Source organism: Eumetopias jubatus, unplaced genomic scaffold, assembly GCF_037043125.1.
Source record: "Eumetopias jubatus isolate StellerSeaLion01/CBP00866 unplaced genomic scaffold, mEumJub1_p1.0 scaffold_13, whole genome shotgun sequence".
Classification (NCBI taxonomy): Eukaryota; Metazoa; Chordata; class Mammalia; order Carnivora; family Otariidae; genus Eumetopias; species Eumetopias jubatus.
In genome coordinates, this window is record NW_028274819.1 from 81,456,624 (window position 1) to 81,478,905 (window position 22,282).

The window sequence follows — 22,282 nt, forward strand, 5'->3', positions numbered from 1 at the left end:
AACAAAAATAAACTGTTAGGACTAAACCAAAATAGAAAGTTTCTCCACAGCAAAAGAAACCGTCAACAAAACAAAATGAAATCTAATGAATGGGAAAAGACATTTGCAAATAATATACCTAATAAGGGGTTACTATCCAAAATATATAATGAATTTATTCAACACACACCCACACACAAACGCTCACACACACACACAGTTTCATTTAAAAATGGGCAGAGGACCTAAATAGACATTTTTCCAAAGAAGACATCCAGATGGCCAACAGACACATGAAAAGATTCCTAATGTCACTCATTAGGGAAATACAAATCAAAACCACAATGACATCACCTCACACAGTCAGATGGCTAGTACCAAAAAGACAAGAGATAACAAGTGTTGGTGAGGATGTAGAAAAAAGAGAACCCTTATGCACTGTTAATGAGAATGTAATTGTTGCAAGCGCTGTGGAAAATGGTATGGAGGTTTCTCAAAAAATTAAAAAGAGAAATACCATATAATCCAATAATTCTACTTCTGGGTATTTACCCAAAGGAAAAATAAAACACTTTTGAAAATATATGAAATATTAATGAAATATTCCTCAGCCATTAAAAAAGAATGAGATTTTGCCATTTGTGACAACATGGGTAGACTTAGAGGTTATTAAGTAAAATGAGAGAAAGACAAATACCATATGATTTCACTTATATTGTGGAATTTCAAAAACAAAGCAAACTAACAAACAGTTAAGTAGACTCTTAAATACAGAGAATAAACTAGTAGTCACCAGAGGGTAAGTGGTTAGAGGGATGGGTGAAATAGATGAAGGGGATTAAGAGGTACAAACTTCCAATTATAAAATAAATGAGTCATGGTAATGAAAAGTACAGCATAGGGAATATAGTAAAAATTATTGTAATAACATTGTATAGTGACCAATGGTAAGCATTGACTAATGTATAGAATTATTGAATCAATCAATATATTGTACATCTGCAACTAATACAGCATTGTATGTCAGTTCTACTTCAATAATATAAATGAATAGTAAATAAATAAATAATAAATAAATAAATAAACAAAATTTAGCTGAAGAGGAAAAATCGGCAAGGAGATTGGCAAGGAGAGATCAGTTTTGGAGAGATGTGATAGATGCCAAAGAAACTGAAAGAGCTGATTTAAAAAACAAAAAAACAAAACAAACAAACAAACAAAAAACACTTCAATTCAGAGCTCTCAATACAGCAACAACTTTATTTGCTGTGGAATCAGCTAAGTCTTGTCAGGATACCAAGATGTTTTGATATACATGAGAATCACAATGCTCCAATGTTGGTATCAAAAATGGTTAAGACAATTCCTGACTTTATTTTTGCACTACTCAAAGATTATAGTAAGTGGGTCTAATTAATTACTGCAGAAAATTATCTTCACCTCAGACAAAAGCAGCTAACAGAAATCAAGGTGAGGCTGTTATATGGGAAATTTCCTTTGATATACCAGGAGAAACACGGGAGGTAAATGAGAAATAAATCATTTCTGAAGTCATGTGCACAGATTTATTTCCATCTAGAATATGGTTCCTGTCAAGTACATACTTCCCTACAATTTTAATATTGATGAACTGTATTTCTAGAATACATACTAATGATAATGCCTCCATGCATTTTTCTTAATAAATAATCAAACTTAAACCTATAGGTGGCTTACATGACTCTGAAATCTTTGTATTTTCTCTTCTACTAATCATGGGAGTCTATGCTTAAGCAAGGTTCATTTAGAGACAAGACAGACCTCATTATGGGCAATAAATTCCTAAAGGCTCTTATATCCTTACTTACCTTCTGACCCAAATCCCTCTCATTGTGCTCTCCTTCTCACTCTGTTTCTCAGCTGACTTGCAGCCTGATTCTATGACCTAGATTGACAATCAGATTTGGATCTTGAATCCCTGATATGACTGTCTGTATGTTTCATCTGAATCTCATTTATTAATTCACCTAATATTTATTGAGTGGCTATGTTTTGGTCATATGTGTGGGGTAAAACAGAGTCCCTGCCCTTATGAAGTTCACAGTCTAGCAAGGAAGATTCTATTTCTTTCGTTTTTGTTTTTTGTTATTTGTTTTTTAATCCTAACCTGAGGTCTTGACCTAACTACAGATAGCTGCTTTTGCTGGATGACTTGATCTTGACATTCTTTCCCTTGATGTACCTAGCCTTACGGAGCAGCTATAGAATTTCAGTAGGAGGCTTCCCCTGATACCATCTGTTAATAATTAATTCACATTTGGCATTTTTTGCCTTTTACAAGGCAGCCTCCATTACATCTTAATGGTTTTAAAAAATAATGAACAAAGCATTTTTACTTAAACTGTGTTCATCTGCAACAAACTTAACACTCTGAATACATTAACCATTTAATTCAATTCAAACCCTAATTTTGGTTATTAAATTTACTAATTTCCTTATTTAATAGAATGGTCATGCGAATGGTAGGAATAGCTATGCATAAAAATAGGGAAAGAATGATGACATCCCCTAGCCCACCAGAAAAAGACTGTAATTAATGGTAAAGGGCTTCAGGACATTTTACCCATGGGCATTTCTAAATGTCACAATTAGGCTAGATTAGGACTCTGCTATCAAACGAAAAAGAAAGTGGTCTTTTATTTTCAACAAGCTTTTAAGATGCCTTCTGCAAGTTTAGCACTACCTTATAAAAAATGACCATCTAAGGAAATAAGAATGAATATGAAATCATAGATGCAGACGCTATAACCCATCTAATTGTATTTTAGATATTTGAACAACGTTGTTGACATTCTCTTAGAACCACCCATTAGGAATTTTGGTTAACTGCATGGCAGTGGCTTCAGACTTTATGGCTTGTGTAGACTAAATGTAGAAAGTGTTGACATTGAGATATGTGAAATTCTAGCTTTTGACATGCAGCATGATTGAAAATTGAACATGGGCTATATTTATTGAACAACTTTGATTCATGAATGACCATGACTGTCCCATCTGGATCATCATCCCTGTCATTGGCCTATGCAAGTAAATTATTAGGTTCAGTTTTCAATTTATGAATCCACCAGCATTCAATGTCTTGTGAATGGTAATGCTTGAATCCTAAAGCAGAGACTCTCAAGCGTTTCTGAGAAAACTAGGATGTTGATGTGCATACAAAATCAGAGCAGAAGACAGCCTGGCAAAAAGGGGAAGTAAAGAAAGATAAGGCCAAATTTTATCATCTTTTCTCTGATGTTTCCAGATAAGGCAGAAGGATGAAGGAAAGTGTGTGATAATGGAATGTTGGATGGTTCATTTCTTTCATTCCTTCACTCATCAAGCATTTATTATTGGCAATGTGCCAGACAGCAGAAATACAAAAATTAATAAGATCTAGTCCCTGCTTTCAAAAAGCTCACAATCTAATATTAAAAAATGTTTATGGAAATTTAAGTAAACAAAAAAGAGAGAGAAAGACATTGGAACAATATAATTACTATGCCCATAATTACTTCAGGATTCCTTAGCATCCTGATTCTCTCAAGAAACGTTAATAGGAATAAACCCATGCCAGTGCCCTATATGGTTATCATTTTCTGTTTGTTTGAGCATATATCTGTCCCTAAGATGTGTTCAATTTTCCTGAATAAAATAATAAATCAATAAAATATGTATTTACTGAATAATATAAAAAGAATTTTTTTCTGGACATAATTTTAAAAAATATTGTGTTGTATATTCTGCCTGTGAAACGAAATCTCCCAGGATTACTAAATTTATGGTGCTTATATTTTTTGTATCCTTTTTTAACAGTATTATTAACTATATTTTTGTCTTTTTAATGACTAGATTCATTTCAACAATAAGCAACAATGTATTTTTGTAGCAAGGAGTACACAGTGTCTTAGTTTCAATTCTGAACTTTTTGATGCTTATTATTAAGAGAAATGAAAGACAAAACAACTTGTCCTATTTTACAATTCTCATTAAAAGGCACCCCTAACAACTTCTTTTTTTTTTTAAGATTTTTATTTATTTATTTGAGAGAGAGAGAATGAGAGATAGAGAGCATGAGTGGGAAGAGGGTCAGAGGGAGAAGCAGACTCCCTGGTGAGCAGGGAGCCGGATGTGGGACTCGATTCCTGGACTCCAGGATCATGACCTGAGCTGAAGGCAGTTGCTTAACCATCCGAGCCACCCAGGCGCCCCCTAACGACTTCTTTTCCTGGGCTATGTTCAAGACTTGCATGTGTTTATCTTCAACCTTTCAGAGGATATGTAACTAAGAAGTTCATTTTAGACATGTCACTAAAGCCATTTTGAGTTACTGATTGCACTGAAAAGACAACAATTGAGTTTTGCTCAATAAAATAAGTTGTGGGGGGATTTCTTAAGGGGAGAAGGGATGAGATTGTTGTTGTGTATTTTATGATCTGACTCTAATCATCAGAGCCCGAAGACAAAAACATAGGTCTACTCTTGTCTGACAATAACTCATGCCAGGCAGATTGCATTTAATTTGAATAGCAGGGGGTGGGAGAGTATGTGTGCGTGTGGTGAAAAATGGAATTTCAGATATAAATTAAAGAGAAAAAAGAAGTGAAAATGAAGCCAGTCACCAAAGGGCTAAAACAAAGGCTATTTTATTTTCCATATGGTATGTGGGTAACAGCTGTTTTACAGATTCTCTTTGGCTTTCTATTATGACTATCTAAAAATAAGATTAAAAACTAAACAGTAAAAAAAAAAAAAGCGAATTCTTCTCTTCCTTTTCTGAAATTCTGCAGACTCTGATTTAAATCAAATAGCTTTCATGTCCCTATCATTAGATTTCCTTCTTAGGTTATTTTCATAGATTGGGAGACTAAAACTATTTATGTTTTTCAAAAATCAGCAGATCAAAGGAAATTGAAAAAGTAACATTTCAGTTGCTTAACTCGTTCCTTCCTGTCCTATTGAAAGGCAACTGTAGAATTTTTGGAGAGCAATAAATCACTCAGTGTACTGTGCTTCTGTTTATTTGCTTCTAGATACATTGCTTCATGAAAAACAATGCTCTAATCCAAACCACTTTTCACAATTTTTTTACTAAAATTTTTATATAGCCATTTCATTTTCAAGAATATTAGAATATTTGTGTGAATATATTGTTTTATACACATAAAAGACTGAAAGGATATTGATATCTTTTATCATATTTATAGTTATTTCCCATTTTTTTACTCTTTTACACAAATCTGAATTCACTATAGCACCTATAAACAGGAGTTTTCTCATTCCTAAATCCAGCCATCCTGAGCTCATCATACATCCATCCACAGTCTCACTCTCTATTACATACCAGACATTTGTACACACAAAATATGCATACGAACAATGAAACCACAAATGTGGACATCAACCCATTTAACTTAACAAATACTTGGAACATTTTTGTTGACATTCTCTTACAATGACCCATTTGAGAATTACCAAATTGCAACATATTCTTCTTTCTTTTGAGCAGTGGGTTTTATCTTAACACCTGACAATGTACTTGTGATCTCGAGGTACTAACTCAATGAGTGTTGAACTCATGAGATAGATTCAGCCATGGTTTTGCTTACCAGACTATGAAATTGAGAAATGTTATAAAGTGCTTGAACACACACATACAAAAGGAAGCTTTACAAAAGACATAGCATTATAAAAATACTTATTACTAATTGACTGCTAATTACTAAATGACTGACACTTTATTTCAAAAGGGCAATTTTTTAAATCTGCATATAGGAAAGAGCACAAATAATAAATGTACAGTTCAATGAGTTACCACTAAGTAAACATACCTGTGTAACTATAGTTCAGGTCATGAAACAAAACATTATTAAAAACTAGAAACAGGTCTGTGATTCAACAGTCTCACACAATTCACAGCGCTCACCATAGCACATACCTTCCCCAATGTCTATCACCCAGCCACCCCATCCCTCCCACCCCCCACCACTCCAGCAACCCTCAGTTTGTTTCCTGAGATTAAGAACTCCTCACATCAGTGAAGTCATATGATACATGTCTTTCTCTGATTGACTTATTTTGCTCAGCATAATACCCTCCAGTTCCATCCACATCGTTGCAAATGGCAAGATTTCATTCCTTTTGATGGCTGCATAATATTCCATTGTATATATATACCACTTCTTCTTTATCCATTCATCTGTCGATGGACATCTTGGCTCTTTCCATAGTTTGGCTATTATGGACATTGCTGCTACAGACATTGGGGTGCACATACCCCTTTGGAGCACTACATTTGTATCTTTGGGGTAAATACCCAGTAGTGCAATTGCTGGGTCAGAGGGTAGCCTTATTTTCAACTTTTTGAGGAACCTCCATACTGTTTTCCAGAATGGCTGCACCAGCTTGCATTCCCACCAACAGTGTAGGAGGGTTCCCCTTTCTCCACATCCCCGCCAACATCTGTCGTTTCCTGACTTGTTAATTTTAGCCATTCTGACTGGTGTGAGGTGGTATCTCATTGAGGTTTTGGTTTGGATTTCCCTGATACCTCTGAAACAAATAATATATTATATGTTAAAGAAAAAAAGAAGATAGCAGGAAGGGAAAAATGAAAGGGGAGATATCAGAGGGGGAGACAAACTATGAGAGACTATGGACTCTGAGAAACAAACTGAGCATTCTAGAAGGGAGGGGGAGGGGGTGGGGGGATGGGTTAGACTGGTGATGGGTATTAAAGAGGGCACATACTGAATGGAGTACTGGGTGTTATACGCAAACAATGAATCAGGGAACACTACATCAAAAACTAATGATGTAATGTATGGTGATTAACATAACATAATAAAGTAAAAAAAATAGGAGCACAAAAAGAAAACAAACTAGAGACCTACCTTGTGTTTACTACAGTCACTATCCTTATTCATACCCTCCCAAAAACCTGTATCCTGCATTCTGATTCGTTTTCATAGTTTTGGGGATTATATGGAGCCTTTTATGTCTTGCATTTTTTACTCAACATGATATTAGTAAGATTTATTTGTATTGTTACATGCTTTCTCCCAAACTATATTGTAGATTATACCACAATTTATTTATCGTTCTCTCACTGATGGAAATTAGGGTTGTTTCCAGTTTGGGTCTGTTATGAATAGATCTGCCTATATAGACAATTTTGGAAGAACTATCAATGATTATTGTATATCTCTGTTTTTTCTTTAGGTTTTCTTTGATCTTTATCAATATAGGTCTTACAAATCTTTTCTTAGATTAATGCCTGTTTTATTGTTTTGATTCGATTGTAACTGTGATCTTTATTTTTAAATTATATTTCTTTTCTTTAACTTTGTAACATGAAAAATATGTGAAATAAACAGGGAAATATAGTAAATTTCTATGTACTCAACACTCATCTTCAACCACTATGAACAAATGAATAACATTTACATGCAATGCCCTTTAATCAATTCTTCTATATTATTTTGAAGCAAATCTCAGCAATTACATTATTTCACACACTTTTTATAATAAATCTCTAAAATATATGCTTTTAAAAATTGCCACTTTTCTGCTTCCTGAGGACATTCATGTTGAAAAATGCACTCAGTTTAAACAACAGCAAACTCAAAAATCCCACCCAATGCAGCTGTTTTTGGGTAGATTTTCTTGGTTGCTGCCTACATTTATACCCACTCTCCTAATTATTCTCCCTGAGCAAGCAGAGTTTATCTTTTAGCCAAGAAGTTGAGCAGTGTTTATACTGGGATTTTCAGTCTTACTGTTTTTGCAGTTCCCTTACATTCAACTCCATCCTTTGTTTCTCCAGCTGGTAAGGCTGCGGTCATATTCTGGCACCATAGTCATATTTTCAAACAAAAAAGCTATAACTTACCTGTTGCAGTTTCAGGTTTCCAGAGTAAACTCTCCACTAGTGGCTGTCTGCTTTTGAATGCTTGCCAAGATTTTTCAGTTCTCATCTAGGGCAGGATTTACATGATCACTTTTCTTAGCCACCATTTATTTCTATCATTGTCTTTAATATCTCTCTCTAAGATCTGTGGTGTTAGTTTCTACCAATAATTTGTATATCCTCTACCCTCTCCTTTTCACTTTCTCTGATCACTCCTGATCAAAAGAGATTTACAATTTTTTTTTATCTTTTCAAAGAATTAACTTTGGCTTTATTCATTTTCTTTATCTGTATTTATTTTCAGTTCATTAAGTATTGCTCTTATCTATATCATACCCTTTTTTCTAGTTTATTTAGGTTTACAATGTACTGTTCTTTTTCAAGCTCCTTAAGATGGACATATCACTGAATTTTGGCTTTTTGTCTCATCTAATGCATACTTTAAAACTATAGGTCTCCTGGGGCGCCTGGGTGGCTCAGTCGTTAAGTGTCTGCCTTTGGCTCAGGTCATGATCCCAGGGTCCTGGGATCGAGCCCCGCATCGGGCTCTCTGCTCGGCAGGAAGCCTGCTTCTCCCTCTCCCACTCCCCCTGCTTGTGTTCCCTCTCTCACTGTCTCTCTCTGTCAAATAAATAAAATCTTTAAAATAAATAAAAAATAAATAAAACTATACGTCTCCAAACTCTGCATTCCTAGCACCTTATATGTGGTAAAATACATACTAATTTTTTAAAGATTAATGTTCTTCAACCTAAAAGTATTAACTTTCATATAAAAACTTTCATTCTTTCATTTAATTAGTTTGTATTAAGAGACATATTTACAGCTCATCTCACAAACACATTTAAGCACATTAGTTATAATAAAATATTCCCCAAATTTTCTTTATTCAACATGCTGTATTTTACATTTGAGTAAAGAAGGGAAGGGAACAAATATTCGTAAAAGACCTGCACTGAACTACATGCATTAAGAACAAATTCAATTATATTTATAGCCAATCTTCTTTAGTATATTTCTTTAGATAGTAGTGACAGCTTCTAGGATAAATACAGATTTATTCAGTAAATTACATCCATTGTTATGGTCTTGCTGCATTTTATACCTCCTCACCTCATATCCTCTAATCACTGTTGAACTGCCTCATAAATATTCAAAAGTTAAACTAAGCATTGTTTATTTATCTTATTTGATTCATTGAATTGCATTCTTTATAGTAAAATTGCTGTTGGGCACAAAACAACTAATATATCTGCAGTCTAATAATACCAACTGCCAGCGTATCTCAGAACATTGATTGCAAATAGCCAATTTAATAACTATACCTAGTACTAAACTCAGGAGATTAGGAAGCTGAAGATCAACTAAATTCAGGCAAGCAAAGACATTCTTTTTTTTTTTTAAGATTTTTTATTTATTTATTTCACAGAGAGAGACACAGTGAGAGAGGGAACACAAGTAGGGGGAGTAGGAGAGGGAGAAGCAGGCTTCCTGCCAAGCAGGGAGTCCGATGCAGGGCTCGATCCCAGCACCCTGGGATCATGACCTGAGCTGAAGGCAGACACTTAAAGACTGAGCCACCCAGGCACCCCAAGCGAAGACATTCTTGACTGAAACAAATTCATCTTCCATGGGAAGTATGTCCCTCATATATAAGATTTTGAAGCTCTCAGTAGAAGGATGTGGCTAAAATTAGGTGTTACGTGAGAAAAAAAAAAGGAATGTAAAAGACAATTTAAGCATTATTAGAGAAAATGTCATAGCTTTCAAAGTTTATCTGAAGGTGAGGAATTACTAGAGAAGCAGGCTAGAAGTGAAATATCTACTTCCTAACTCTCAGTTTATATTAGTTACAACTTTTGGGAATTTAAGAATGGCAGTGAATTGAATGGAAGCACATAAAACTAGCTTTTCTTGATTTCTCTTAAAGTAACCATGAAACTATGAGAAAAGAGAAAATCCTTATTGCAATTGCAATGAGAGGTATGAAACAAAATTATTAGCAGCATTTTCTAGGTTTTTCTTTACTTTCATCTTTGTGCAATGACCCTGCCTCAAAATCCCGTTTTCTAGGTTCAAGCAAGCAATGAAATAGCCTCTGGACTCCTTCCCCTTTATCTTTTTCTTCAGTGAAACAAACTACAGTCACACACATGAAGCTCTGTCTCTCAGATCAGGCCTGGGTAGATTTCTTTGTGTTGCTTGGAGAATACGAGTGGAGCCTTGTACTAACAACGATAATCTAGCATCTATCTGCACAGCATAGGCCACTGGTCTGTAATATACAGTTTAGAGATGGATGTCTTCCCATTCAAATAAACCTTAATTCTTTTTTAGAACACCATTAAAGATCAGTTAGGTAAAATTCAAGGATGATTAAATAGAATAAACCTCCCTGAAAGAAGAAAACAAATGGTAAGTCTCAGTATGAATTCTTTTCCCTATAAGAGGTTTTCTTGTAAAACAGAAGAAAAAATTTAAACCTATGAGTCTAGATACCGATGAGAAAAAGGAGAGTATTTCTTCTATATTTAAAGACAGATCCAAAATATGAAGAGAATGCACTAAAAAAAACCCAAAGTAACTAAAATAAAATATTCATTAGAAGCAATAAAATGCAAATTTGATACTACTAAATATTTAAACCAGTGCTTCAGAGTACAAACTTGAGAAGTAATCCCAGAATATAAAGTTAATGAATAAGGAAATTTTAAGGTGAGAGAGAAGATAGTAGACATGAAGGACATAGGAAATTTGGTCTATAAACAATAAATAACCTGTCAGAAGACCAAATATAAGGAACAAAAGCAGTAACAACAACAAAGAAAAAAATCCAACATAAACAAGCAGTCCAAAATCAAAGTAACCAAAATATATACCACAGAGTTTCAGGAAACATTAAAGTCTTAACAACACCTTCTTTGGCATGCCCATAACTAATCTATCACCAGTCTGTTGATTTTAACTTCTAAATATTGCTTGACCCCATATGTGTCCCTACGTCCACCACTATAACCCTAGTTCAGGCTATCCTCATTTCTTAGCCAGACTCTCAATGCCTTCCAACTACTCTCCTATATCTACTCTAGCCTCTTTCCAATCTCATCTCCATATTGCAACCGTTGCCACCTTGGTGCATTATGTAAACAAACAAATAAATTAGGATAGCTTTATATAATTTCATAATTACAGGTGATTGTAACAAAACTCAGAATGACATAAAAGAGAGATGGTTTCTTTAGAGAAGTGGTCAAGGGAGGCTTCTCAGATAAACCAAACCAAAGGAGATAGACATTTAGAGAAAAAGAGCTATGAAAAGAGCTTCCAGAGAGATGGCACTAGATATTCCATTATGAATGTGAGTGAATGTCTGAGACCCATTTTTCTGGAAGGTGGCAAGAAAGTGAGGTAGGATGTAAAATGAGGTTGGAGAAGGACACAGAGACCATATTAAGTAGGGCCTTAGAAACCATGATGAGGAGTTTGGAATTTATTCTAAGTGCAGTATGGAAGATTTTTAGCAAGGGAGTGATCTGATTTATGTACTTTAAAAAAACAAAAAAAACTTTGGACAGATCAGTGTATCTTTTCAAAAAACAAATGTACACTCCCACCCTCACCCCTGCTTAAAATCCTTCAATGTGTTATAATTGTTCCTAACTCCTTAACACAGACAACTATAAGATCTAGCTCCATCCTTTGTCTGTAGGATAAGCCATATTCACCATCAATTTCCACATCAGCCTAACTGGACTTTTTTCAGGCCTGCATATACATCATTCTTCTCTCCAGACTGCACACGCTATTTCTCTGCCTTCCCTCCCTCTTTGCCTGCTTAGCTCCTAGTCTCCCTTCTGCCAGTGCTCAACTACCTCTCTTAGTGAAGCCTTCCTTGGCCAGCCTCTCTCCACTGAGACTTACCCCAAATTGTAGATCTCTAGCAATAAGTAGCTTGTCAGAATCACAATTTTATGTTTGTGTGGTTATTCATTCAATAACTATTTTGGCTATTATTTTTTCAATTAATAAAACTTTAAAAAATAAGCAGTTTTAGGTCTACAGCAAATTTTAGCAGAAAATAAAGAGAATTCCCACAAACCCCTGTCCCTACACTTACCACCTCCCCCACTATCAACACACCCCATCAGAGTGGTACATTTGTTATAATCGATGAACCTACATTGACACATCATCACTACTCACAGTCCAGAGTTTAAATTAGGGTTCATTCTTGGTATTGGACATCTCTAAGGGTTTTGACAAATGTATAATGACATATATTCACCACTATAGTACTCTACAGAATAGTGTCACTGCTCTGAAAGTCCTCTGCGTTCTGGCATATGCTATGTCTTTTTTGACTCACCATTAGTCCCCAGTTGCCTGCAGGCATAGTTCTTGATAAATAATATATATTCAAAAATTTTTTGAATGAATAATTCAATTAATAATTTTTAAGAATTCAAGCCCTGATAAAATATTTACATTTCAATATGCATTTAGATTTTAAAAACAGAAAACCTCTAAGCTCCCTAGAAGAAAGAATAAGTTACTTTCAAAGATGCAAAAAATCAATCACCCTTTTGCAGCATTAAATAACAACAGAAAATGGAGCTATTTTTATTAAATTCAAGGAGTACAATATTGAATGAGCAGTGATCACTAAGTATAATTAAATAGAAATAAGTGACTGCAAGAACTAAGAAAAACAGTTGTGTTTTTAAAATCTAACAGGTAGCAAAAATCAGGAGAAGATAAAATATTAGGGAGACTCCTTCATTAATTATACATATATATAATTCACTGATTATATATAATATATATGTATATATTATATATATTTTCAAATATATATTTACAAATACAGTTATATATATAATATATATATATTATATATATAACTGTATGAAAACTGAGAAATAAGGGAAAGTTCACAACTCATCCAGTAACCATCTACTACAAATGGCAAAAATCATGGATTTAGATTTTAGATCCTGCAACTTCATGTAAAAGAACTGGGTTGTGTGTGACATGTATATCTTAGAACCATCACACCAGAAAATCAACTGTACTATCTGCATAGTTAAAATTGTAATTATCCTGGAGAGTCAACTTTGGATTAAAAAAATGGCTATTTACCAAAAAGAGCTATCCTGTAAATTTAGGTTCAAATCTATACTCTTACAGGTATTGGCTGACTCAGAAGTCATGTTTCCTGTCTGCCACTAATGACATCACATGTTATTATAATTTTAAATAGAGTTTTTAAGAGACGAAATTGGACAATCAAAATAATATGAAGGATATCAAAAACAGGATACTAACAGACTTACAAATAAGAAAAACCAGAAATATTAAAACATCAAGAAAAAATAGTTCAAGTAGTTTAGTGACAATAGGGGAGCAGTTTAAAAATGATTCATGAAATTGAGGTAAGTAGTATTTTGCCTGTTTTATAAAAAGGGTATAGAAACTCAGTGGTCAAGTAACTTGTCCCGTTATATATAGCTTACAGATAAAAAAAGTAAGTTTCAAATATAGACCTTCTGGCTCCAAACCCATGATCTACCTAGAGTTTGCAATAGTATGGTATATCTTAGATTCATAAACTTTTTTTGGAAATGAAAATTTGTGCAAACTATTTGAAAACCAGTGTGACATTTTTTGTATCAAAAAGCGTAACAATTTTCATTACTTTAGACCCCATAATCTCCTGTGTGGGATTCTACCCTGGGGAATTAATCCAATATGTAGAAAACAATACAGATGAAGATATTCATAGCAACATTTTAATTTAAAAAACATTAGTTGGAAGCTACCCGAATAGAGCAATAGAACACTGGTTAAATAATATTTGGTATACAGACATATGATAGAATATTACTTGGAAAAATGAGAAAATACTTATTGTTAGAGAATAAAAGTAGGACATAAAATTATAGGTACATAGTTATATTAAATATATGTAATGAAAATATAGGAAGAAATACACAGACACATACAAAAGACAATTATCTGAAGTTGATAAAATAGTAGGTTATCTATGCTTCCAGTTTTAGATAGTTGTATCTTTTTAAACATTTTTAACCTAATTTCAAGTGATCTCATATAGAGTTCAAAGTGTATGCTTTGATGAAATATATCATCAGGATGGAAATTGAATCATGGGGGAAAAAATGAATGAAGTCTCAACTTTAGAAGGTGTGTGTGACTTGTGAATACCGTATTAATTTAATTTAAGAATCATGAAAGAAGCATAATGTTAAATTCCAAATATTTTTGTTTTTGTTTTACCCTTTCTCCCATAAAAAAAAAGGTGGGGGGCAAATAATTATTTCACTGTGAAAGTAACAACTCTTGTTCTTTTTTTTTTTTAAACATGCTAGAAAGAGAGTGTGTGGATTTTTTTTTTAGATTTCTCTGTAGGTTTTATTTTTTTATTGATTTTTTAATTAAAGCTTTTTATTTTAATTCCAGTATAGTTAACATACAGTGTTATATTAGTTTTAGGTGTACAATATAGTGATTCAGCAATTCTATATATCATTACTCAGTGCTCATCATAAGTGTACTCTTAATCCCTTCACATATTTCACCCGTCGCCCCCACCCACCCACCCCTGATGTGCTTTATTTTAAATGAGTACCCTCAGTTAAAGTTGTTTTCTTTTTAACAAGAACATTTTTTACCTGAAGCATACTTCAGAATACACTGTGTAGATTTCAGTTGGAATTTGGTTTTGTTTTTGTTTTCTTTTTCACAAGCAGTTACTTAAGAAACATTTTATCTTTCACTAGGATGTTTAATTTTATGGTGATTAATCAGAACATTAAACATTCAATATTTAGAAGTCAAAATTTATAGTGAAATCTGTATCAAATCTGCATCAAAATTTATTGAACTTAATCATACTTGTTTCCCTCAAATACATATATTTAATTAATTTAAAATAATCTAACCAATTAAAGAAAATTAAAACAGAGAAGTGGGAATCAGATATATCACTGGAAAGGAAAGATATGTGTTTGTTCATCTAATGACATCTCAGCCAATTTTGTAGTTTGAAAATAACTTAGATTTATTCACTTAAAATATTCTCAAAGATGAAGCAAGTTAAGCTCATCATATAAAAGTTAAGATTTTAGAGGATTCCAGCTTAATCAAACAGATATTTGAAATTCAATCACTCAGCTGTATACCAGTTCAAATCTGTGAAGAGACAGAGATGAGAAATAGGAATTACCTTTTTAGCCTTTAAAGAAAATAAAGAGATAGATATATACAAAGATATATGAGATTTGTGTAGATGTATCAGATAGGGGTTAGTCACAAAGAACTAAATTACTCTAAATAGTTTAAGTAAGAAATATTATTGTTATTAAATGTTTTACAAAATTATCAGTGTAAATTAACAGACTTTCAGGGTGACCTGAAAGATCAAGAATGACTCTTAAAGTCAAACTATAGAACCAACACAAAGGAAGATGTCTTCTAAGCCACCAGGCCCAGAAGCATACTCCATTGCTATGGTTAAAGAAGCCACTATAATCAGGATGGTGCCACATTCAGGAAGCTGCTGTGATCTGTAGACCTCCACTGTTGTTGCCAGTTCCAGAATCCCACCATGCAAACTACGATTTGCACCAACAAAATGGATGTCCCGTGCCCTGATTCTCGACTCTCATAAAGCTAATGTTTAGACAATGAGTCACTTACTAATGCTGCCTTGGGGGGCCAGGAGGGAAGGAAAAATAATGATTCCATTAATGCGCTTACCAGCAGAAATGCAGAAGCAGAAGTTCAATCTCCATCTCACTTTTACTTTCAAATCTCAGGTTTATTCATCTGACCGGCTGAAGCTACAACACATTGAGTCCTAACTGCAAAGGAACCTTTAGAAATAAGATTTTTAGCTCTCCATCCTCTTCAGTACAGGGAGATAACTGGAATGAGAGTGAAATGGGTGTTGAACACTAATGTACCATATGCCTTTGGTTACTCAACATACATACACTTCCTTTTCCCCACTCAACAACCCTCATAAGCAACAATAAGCAACAACCATGTTCCATACTGATATGGTACAAATATCACTTTTACAAATGAAAATGTACTGACCCTTTCCCTAAGCGGGAAAGTCAGAGAAAGTTCCATCAGTAAATCTGTCCATCTCAGGGTGAAAGTTTATTCTTCCTCTAATGAACTACATTAGAAAGTTACCTACTTATGACACTCTATAAAATATCAGAAAAAGGAAGGGGCCCAAGTCATTAATATGTATACACGAAACTGTACCTGGAAGCAAGTATTGCTATTATAGTCTTCATTTCATAAAGTTGCAGTTACAATTTTTAACTTTCTTCCTCCTCTACCCATTTCTTATTCCCTTTGCCTTCAGCCAGCACCTAGGCTGGTTGAGGTGATGCGGTGAAAAAACATTTGAGTTTTGTTTTGTTTTTTTTTCTGAGACACAAGAGCCTATAATGACTTCCTCTGGCTATAGCTGGAAATGGCAGTCTTAGGCATACTCCAGAATATTTCAAATAAATAAAAACCCCTCACTGCCTATACTGTGTAGTAGCAACCTTAGTTGAAAGCCTCTGGAAAATATGGTGTTTGGCTTCTCAGCCTCTACAGTAGACAAAGCACTTGAAGGAGGATGAAATGGGTACAGTGATCCACTTCTTTCACCACGGTAATTAATGGGGGTTGGGGGGGCTACTGTTCCCATTACTTTTACCACAGTAAGTAAGTAGAGGAATAAAAACTACTCTTTTATCCACTTAAATATTGTTACACAAAAAGTTACTTAAACTCACAAAGGGTTCAAGTTTGGTATGAGAGCGTCACCATGAACTTATAATCAGGAAAGATCATCTCAATGCATAAATTGTGCTTTGACGGAAAAGTTCATTTCTGCCTCCCTCCCATATCCTAGCAGTGTGATAGGTATCTATTCCCAGGTGTCATGAATGTTCTCTGTCACCTCTTCTCTATTAAACTCATACAGCTTATATGACTCTCCCTTCATGTGGAGCCCAGAAGGAAATATTGTTCATGTCTCTTTCTCAAATAATTCATTCAAAAGCTCCATAGCTTTGAAAGGTAAAAGTTTCTGATAACCTATAAGAGAAGAGCATTTCTTCAATTTCTTTGAATGATTCTTCCTTAATGTCAGGATGTGTTTTGGGCTCTTTTCCAAGCAACTCATGCTACCAGGCTAGAAGGTAGCACCTTTTGTTGCTCTGTTGAGTACTGCTAAGATGCACACAGATGCAAATCAGGCAGTGACTAAGACTGATTTTGCCTTGTTAGTAGTACCTGTTCATTGGATGATATAAGAGTGATTTCTTAGGGCTTTAGGAAAACTAAACAATCACAAGCATGGAAGAAACTTCAAAATTAATCTGTCATTTAATAATTTGTTGACAGGTTGGTTATCGGAAAGACATGGAACAAGAAGATGCTGCAGAAACAGTCAAAACTAGAGGGAATGAATCCTCTGTCATTCTGACAGGATTAGAAGGAAACACTTTATATCACTTCACAGTGAGGGCTTATAATGGAGCTGGATATGGGCCACCTAGCAGTGAAGTGAGTGCAACCACCAAGAAATCCCGTAAGTGACCTGGGATTTTTGTTTGTTTCAGACAAAAGGGAAACATCTTTTAACATTTCTGAAAGCCCTGTGAGGTACAAAATAAGGAGAGTTGAAGGGGAGTTTTGATTCATAGTCTTGCTTGAAAGCTTAGATCTGAATTCCAAAACTAGCTCAGAAAATTTTGCATTCACAGTAGATAAAGGTTATCTTCCTGTGAAATAAGGCCAAGCGATTTTGACACAGGAAGGAAGATAAAAGGATTCTGGTTCAAAAGCTCAGTAGAGTAGCTATTAAAATGACACTATGGAGCAAAAACCCTCCTTATCTGACTCCAGTTGGAAAGAAGCCTATGGTGCCAGCAAACTACCATACACGAGAAAAGATTGAAATACAAAGATTTAAGTGAAGAAATGTATTTAAGACTCCTTGCCTGTTCACTTTCACTTTTTATTTTGCAGCCCCTAGTCAAGCACCCAGCAATCTCAGGTGGGAACAGCAAGGGTCTCAGCTTTCTCTGGGCTGGGAACCAGTCAGACCATTAGCCAATGAATCTGAAGTCATGGGCTACAAGGTCAGTATGTTTCTTCACTCTCTTGTATAGACACTCATCTTGAAAATTGTTATTATGAGGATGTACAATTATAAGGCATAAAAGGTCATTAACATACCTGTTTTTCCTAATCATTTTCTACCTATAACTTAGAAGAAAGCTTCCCACAATAGGTAAGCCAAGACAGTCAAAATCAGTTTTAACTGCTCAAGGCATAGGAAGGGAATGAGTAGGAAAAGCAGCAACAATTTGAATACAGGATGAAGATGGCTCCATGAAGCAGTGTCAGGACCATCAGCACTTAAGGAGAGAGCCCTAGCATTTTCTCCCTGAAGACAAATTTTTCTGGCAGATGACAAAGACTGGATAATTTAACTTGGGTGGAAAGACTATTAGCAAAAAAAGAAGAAGAAATGCTAAGGCCAGCACACTGGGTTAAGAAAGAGTCCATGGAGAGATAGCAAACTCCAAAATAGACATAGCATTTCACATACAGTCATCCTGAAATGTGCCAGCAAGAGAGCTGGAAATATGAAAACATTTAGTTTGTTTTTGAAAAACAACTTTGTCTCTAATTTTAAAATATATGTGATCTATGTATTGATTTGGTTGAATTTCAAATTCTTTTTTCATCAGATTTTATTATTGTCTTAAACTCCATATAGAACCACACACTGAATATTATTTATATCAGAAATTTTAAGCATGTTAATAATATTTAGACTGCAAATCATCATCTATGTGGCTTTTCAATTAACAGAAATGGTAACACAGTAGTTTGTATATAAAATGCTAAAATTCTGAAGGTAAAAACTTAAGAAGTTATAAATGAAATATATTTTTAAGGTAAGTAATTCCCATTAATCATATTTTAAGACACAAATTATATTATTTCTTACAGACTATAATTAGTATGGATGGCAGACACCCTCATTACTCAAACATACATACTGAAATCTGTTCTAATCCTCAGAGATATTGAATTTGATCTTTTTGGGGAGGGCAGGTGAGCCATTTTTTATACCCCTCCCTTTGCCTTCTTCTTCTATGCCCTTACCCAAATAACCATGTCCTTACAACTTTTCCTCTAAGGCAAATATACCTTCGATAATTAGATGTAGCAGTATGGCCATAAATGGTGATATACCTTCCAAGAACCAATCTAATATCATTAGAACTATGGCAAACAAACTCCCAAACTAGAGAGGCAAAGTAGAAAACAAGTTAGAACTACATGAAAGCATACAGCCATCTGACAGAAACAGTCAGAGTAAGGCACCTCTCAGGTAATAAGACCTGAAGAATATGTGAGGTTGGGCATAGGGTTCCCAAACAAGGTAATCCTTCTTTTTGCTCACAATTACCCCATCTATCTCTGTCACTGTTCTTCCTCTTTATATGTGGCTGTTTCCCCAACCAGACTATATGTGATAGACGGCAGAAACTCTCATCACTTTATCTCCAATGTTTCTAGAATGGATGAATAAATTAATTTAACCCAGCTAGAAGTATATTATGCAATTACTCATAAGTGTATATTATCAGATGTGTGTTTTTCCAGCATGGTCTTCCCGTTTGTTAAGTGTAGTTGGAAAAGAACACTGGCTTCTGAGTCAGACTTTCATTCAAATCCTAGTTGTGTAACTCTGAGCAAGTTGCTTAATCTCTCTGAGTCTCATTTTCTTAACTTCAAAATGGCAAAAATAACAATAAAATAATATTTATCATACAAGATTGTTTTATGGATTAAATAAGATAATTTATGTAAAATAGCTCATAGCTATTAGCATATAGAAGGTGATCTAAAAATAGCTACTATTTATTCTAATTGTTTTGAGAAGAGAATATCTGGTTAGGTGAAATTTTAACAAAAGAAACTGATCTTTGAAAGTTGCCTGACAGTTCTGTCTAAATGAAGACAGCAGAAGTTACCTTGGAATACCTTCTTGCTGGGGGAAGAATCACTAGCATATTCCATCTTAGTTGTGTAAGTTAATGACAAGTAGGTACACATTGATAGATGATTTTTTTTCTTTTACTTCATTGAAATAGTTATACTTCCTTATGTCCTTGAGAAGAAAGATCTCATCCTAAGAAAGGAGTCTGCTGATAACAAATGGAGTGAGACCTCAAAGCTTGTTCTTTTGTGACTAATCTTATTAGAACTTCTAATGAACAGGATAATCCCCAATGAGAGACCTATTGGCGGAAATGTCACAAAGGGCCCCATGAGGGAAAAAGGACTAGACTAATGACTGCGGCTTAACACAGAGCCTGGATTCTCCTGGGAAAGTCTGGTTTTCACAGAGCAGGTAGCTAAGGATGAAAGCTCCTCCTGACACAGGCACAAAGAGCCAGGAATGAGATTACAAACAATAGCTGCAAATTTAAACTACAGTGTTGTAACCCAGAGAACACAAGCTTGTAGCCCCCTTTTTGAGCATGACTTTGTGGAAAACTCCTCCAGCCTAGGCAAGGATCTGCACTGCAACTAAAGAACTGTACCATTTGGATGGAGGTTCACCCAAGTATGGAGAGGCCAAGACTGAGCATGAAACTCAGGGGAAAAAAACCTCTTTGAGTTCTACTATGTCCCCCCAAATTATTGCCAGACCAAGAGTGACCTAACCACTGGGCCAAGAATACCAATATAACAGTGGGCCACCTCTTAAGCACAATAGCATACGGCAGTACAGAAGATTAACAAAAGTAGGTACAAGTCAGCACATTATTTCTCTATTTCTCTATCTGTGAGGCAATTTGAGGTAGAGGACGTCCTGCTTAACAGGGTAAGAGAAAGCTTCCACAATTAATTGTAATATCAAAAAGAGAAGTAAATTTGTTTTTACTCTTTGTCTTTGCCAAGTTACTTTACTTTTATAAGCAAAAGAGATCACTAGAAATGTACATGGTATGTAAGTTTGAGAATGGGGAACTTGGAGTCAATGCCTGAGGTTTTAAAATGCAAGGACTGTGTATTCCATCTTTTATATTAAGTCCAAAGTAGATGAACTCAGAAAAGTCTTCATCTAGAAGTTTTCCAGATTGTAAAAATGATTGAAAAGTGATAAATATGGAGAAAAATAGATTTGTTCTCCAGACTTGGTCCATAAATAACACACTCAACTGTTTTCTTACAGTTAGGATACTAAATACAGGATTGAAATCATTCTTTAAAAATAACAAAAAGAGTAAGATAAAATAGTGGAATTTGACATTCAACCAATCCATTTTCTAAGAAGCATGGATCTTACTTCCTTACATAATTTCAGAGATTGAAGTGTCAACATATATAAGGACAAAATGTTAACAGAGAAAGATATGATGAGAAATTTTGTGCAAGGTGTTCAGAAGATAAAGGAGGTCTCCTCATCATAAATCTTATCAGAGGCCTCAAAAATGACCAAGAATATAGTGGAAGAAGGATGGAATCAAGCCATAAATGGTTGTATCAGGGGAGACATATTAAAATTAAATCCATTCAGTTAAATTTTAAGTATTACCTAGTTGTGAAATTTCTTACTGCTTTTTGAGATCATCCAAGAGATCCTGAACTTCTGGGATTTTGTTTAACAAGTCTAGATTTAATAGCAATAATTTCAAGACATCACAGCTTTCATTAAAAAGTAAGAGAATTAGAAGCTTGAAGAACCAGAAGAATGTTGGGGAAAGATTGTCCCTTGAAGATATGGCTACAAATTAATCTCATTCAAATAAAATAACTCCCATTTGAAAAGTTAAGTCAAATTTGGGAGTTTACTTAGTATATTTATAACTCCTTCAAGTCCATTATTATTCCTTTCTCTTCTTTTGTTACATTTCCCAAATCGGAAAAAGCCACCTATATTATTAATATATTATTTATAAGTGATGGGGAAAATGGAGCAAAAACTTCAAATAAGTTTTTTCTAACAATATATTTTTCCCAAATAAATGCTTTTCAATGAAGAAAATGTCATTTTTTAATTCCTCTAGTGTGAAGTCTGTATGTAGAGTCTTTAATTTTGGCACATCTGTTACTGGCATTCCTAAAGAAATACCAATGCCAATAACAAACTGTGGACTAAAGCATATTCAGCCATAATTCTCCTTAATAATCTTGAGAATGAAGAAATTTTTTCTTTATATTATGAAAGAAGTTTACCAAGATTACAAAGTAAAACAACCATCTTATCTCCACCTTATTCTTCTCATGTAGATTTAAGCCCAAGTGAAAGGGAAAATA

The 22,282-nt window shown here is 34.4% G+C and overlaps 1 protein-coding gene across 1 annotated transcript in view; it reads left to right on the forward strand.

Annotated features, from left to right (window-relative positions):
- CNTN5 (contactin 5) overlaps window positions 1-22,282 on the forward strand; it is a gene marked incomplete at its 5' end in the record, with an annotated part of 571,224 nt that overhangs the window by 540,365 nt on the left and 8,577 nt on the right. The window contains 2 exons of the mRNA XM_088017513.1: window positions 17,339-17,525; window positions 17,966-18,078. Coding sequence (XP_087873639.1) covers window positions 17,339-17,525; window positions 17,966-18,078 — 300 coding nt within the window. The remainder of the gene's footprint in view (window positions 1-17,338; window positions 17,526-17,965; window positions 18,079-22,282) is intronic.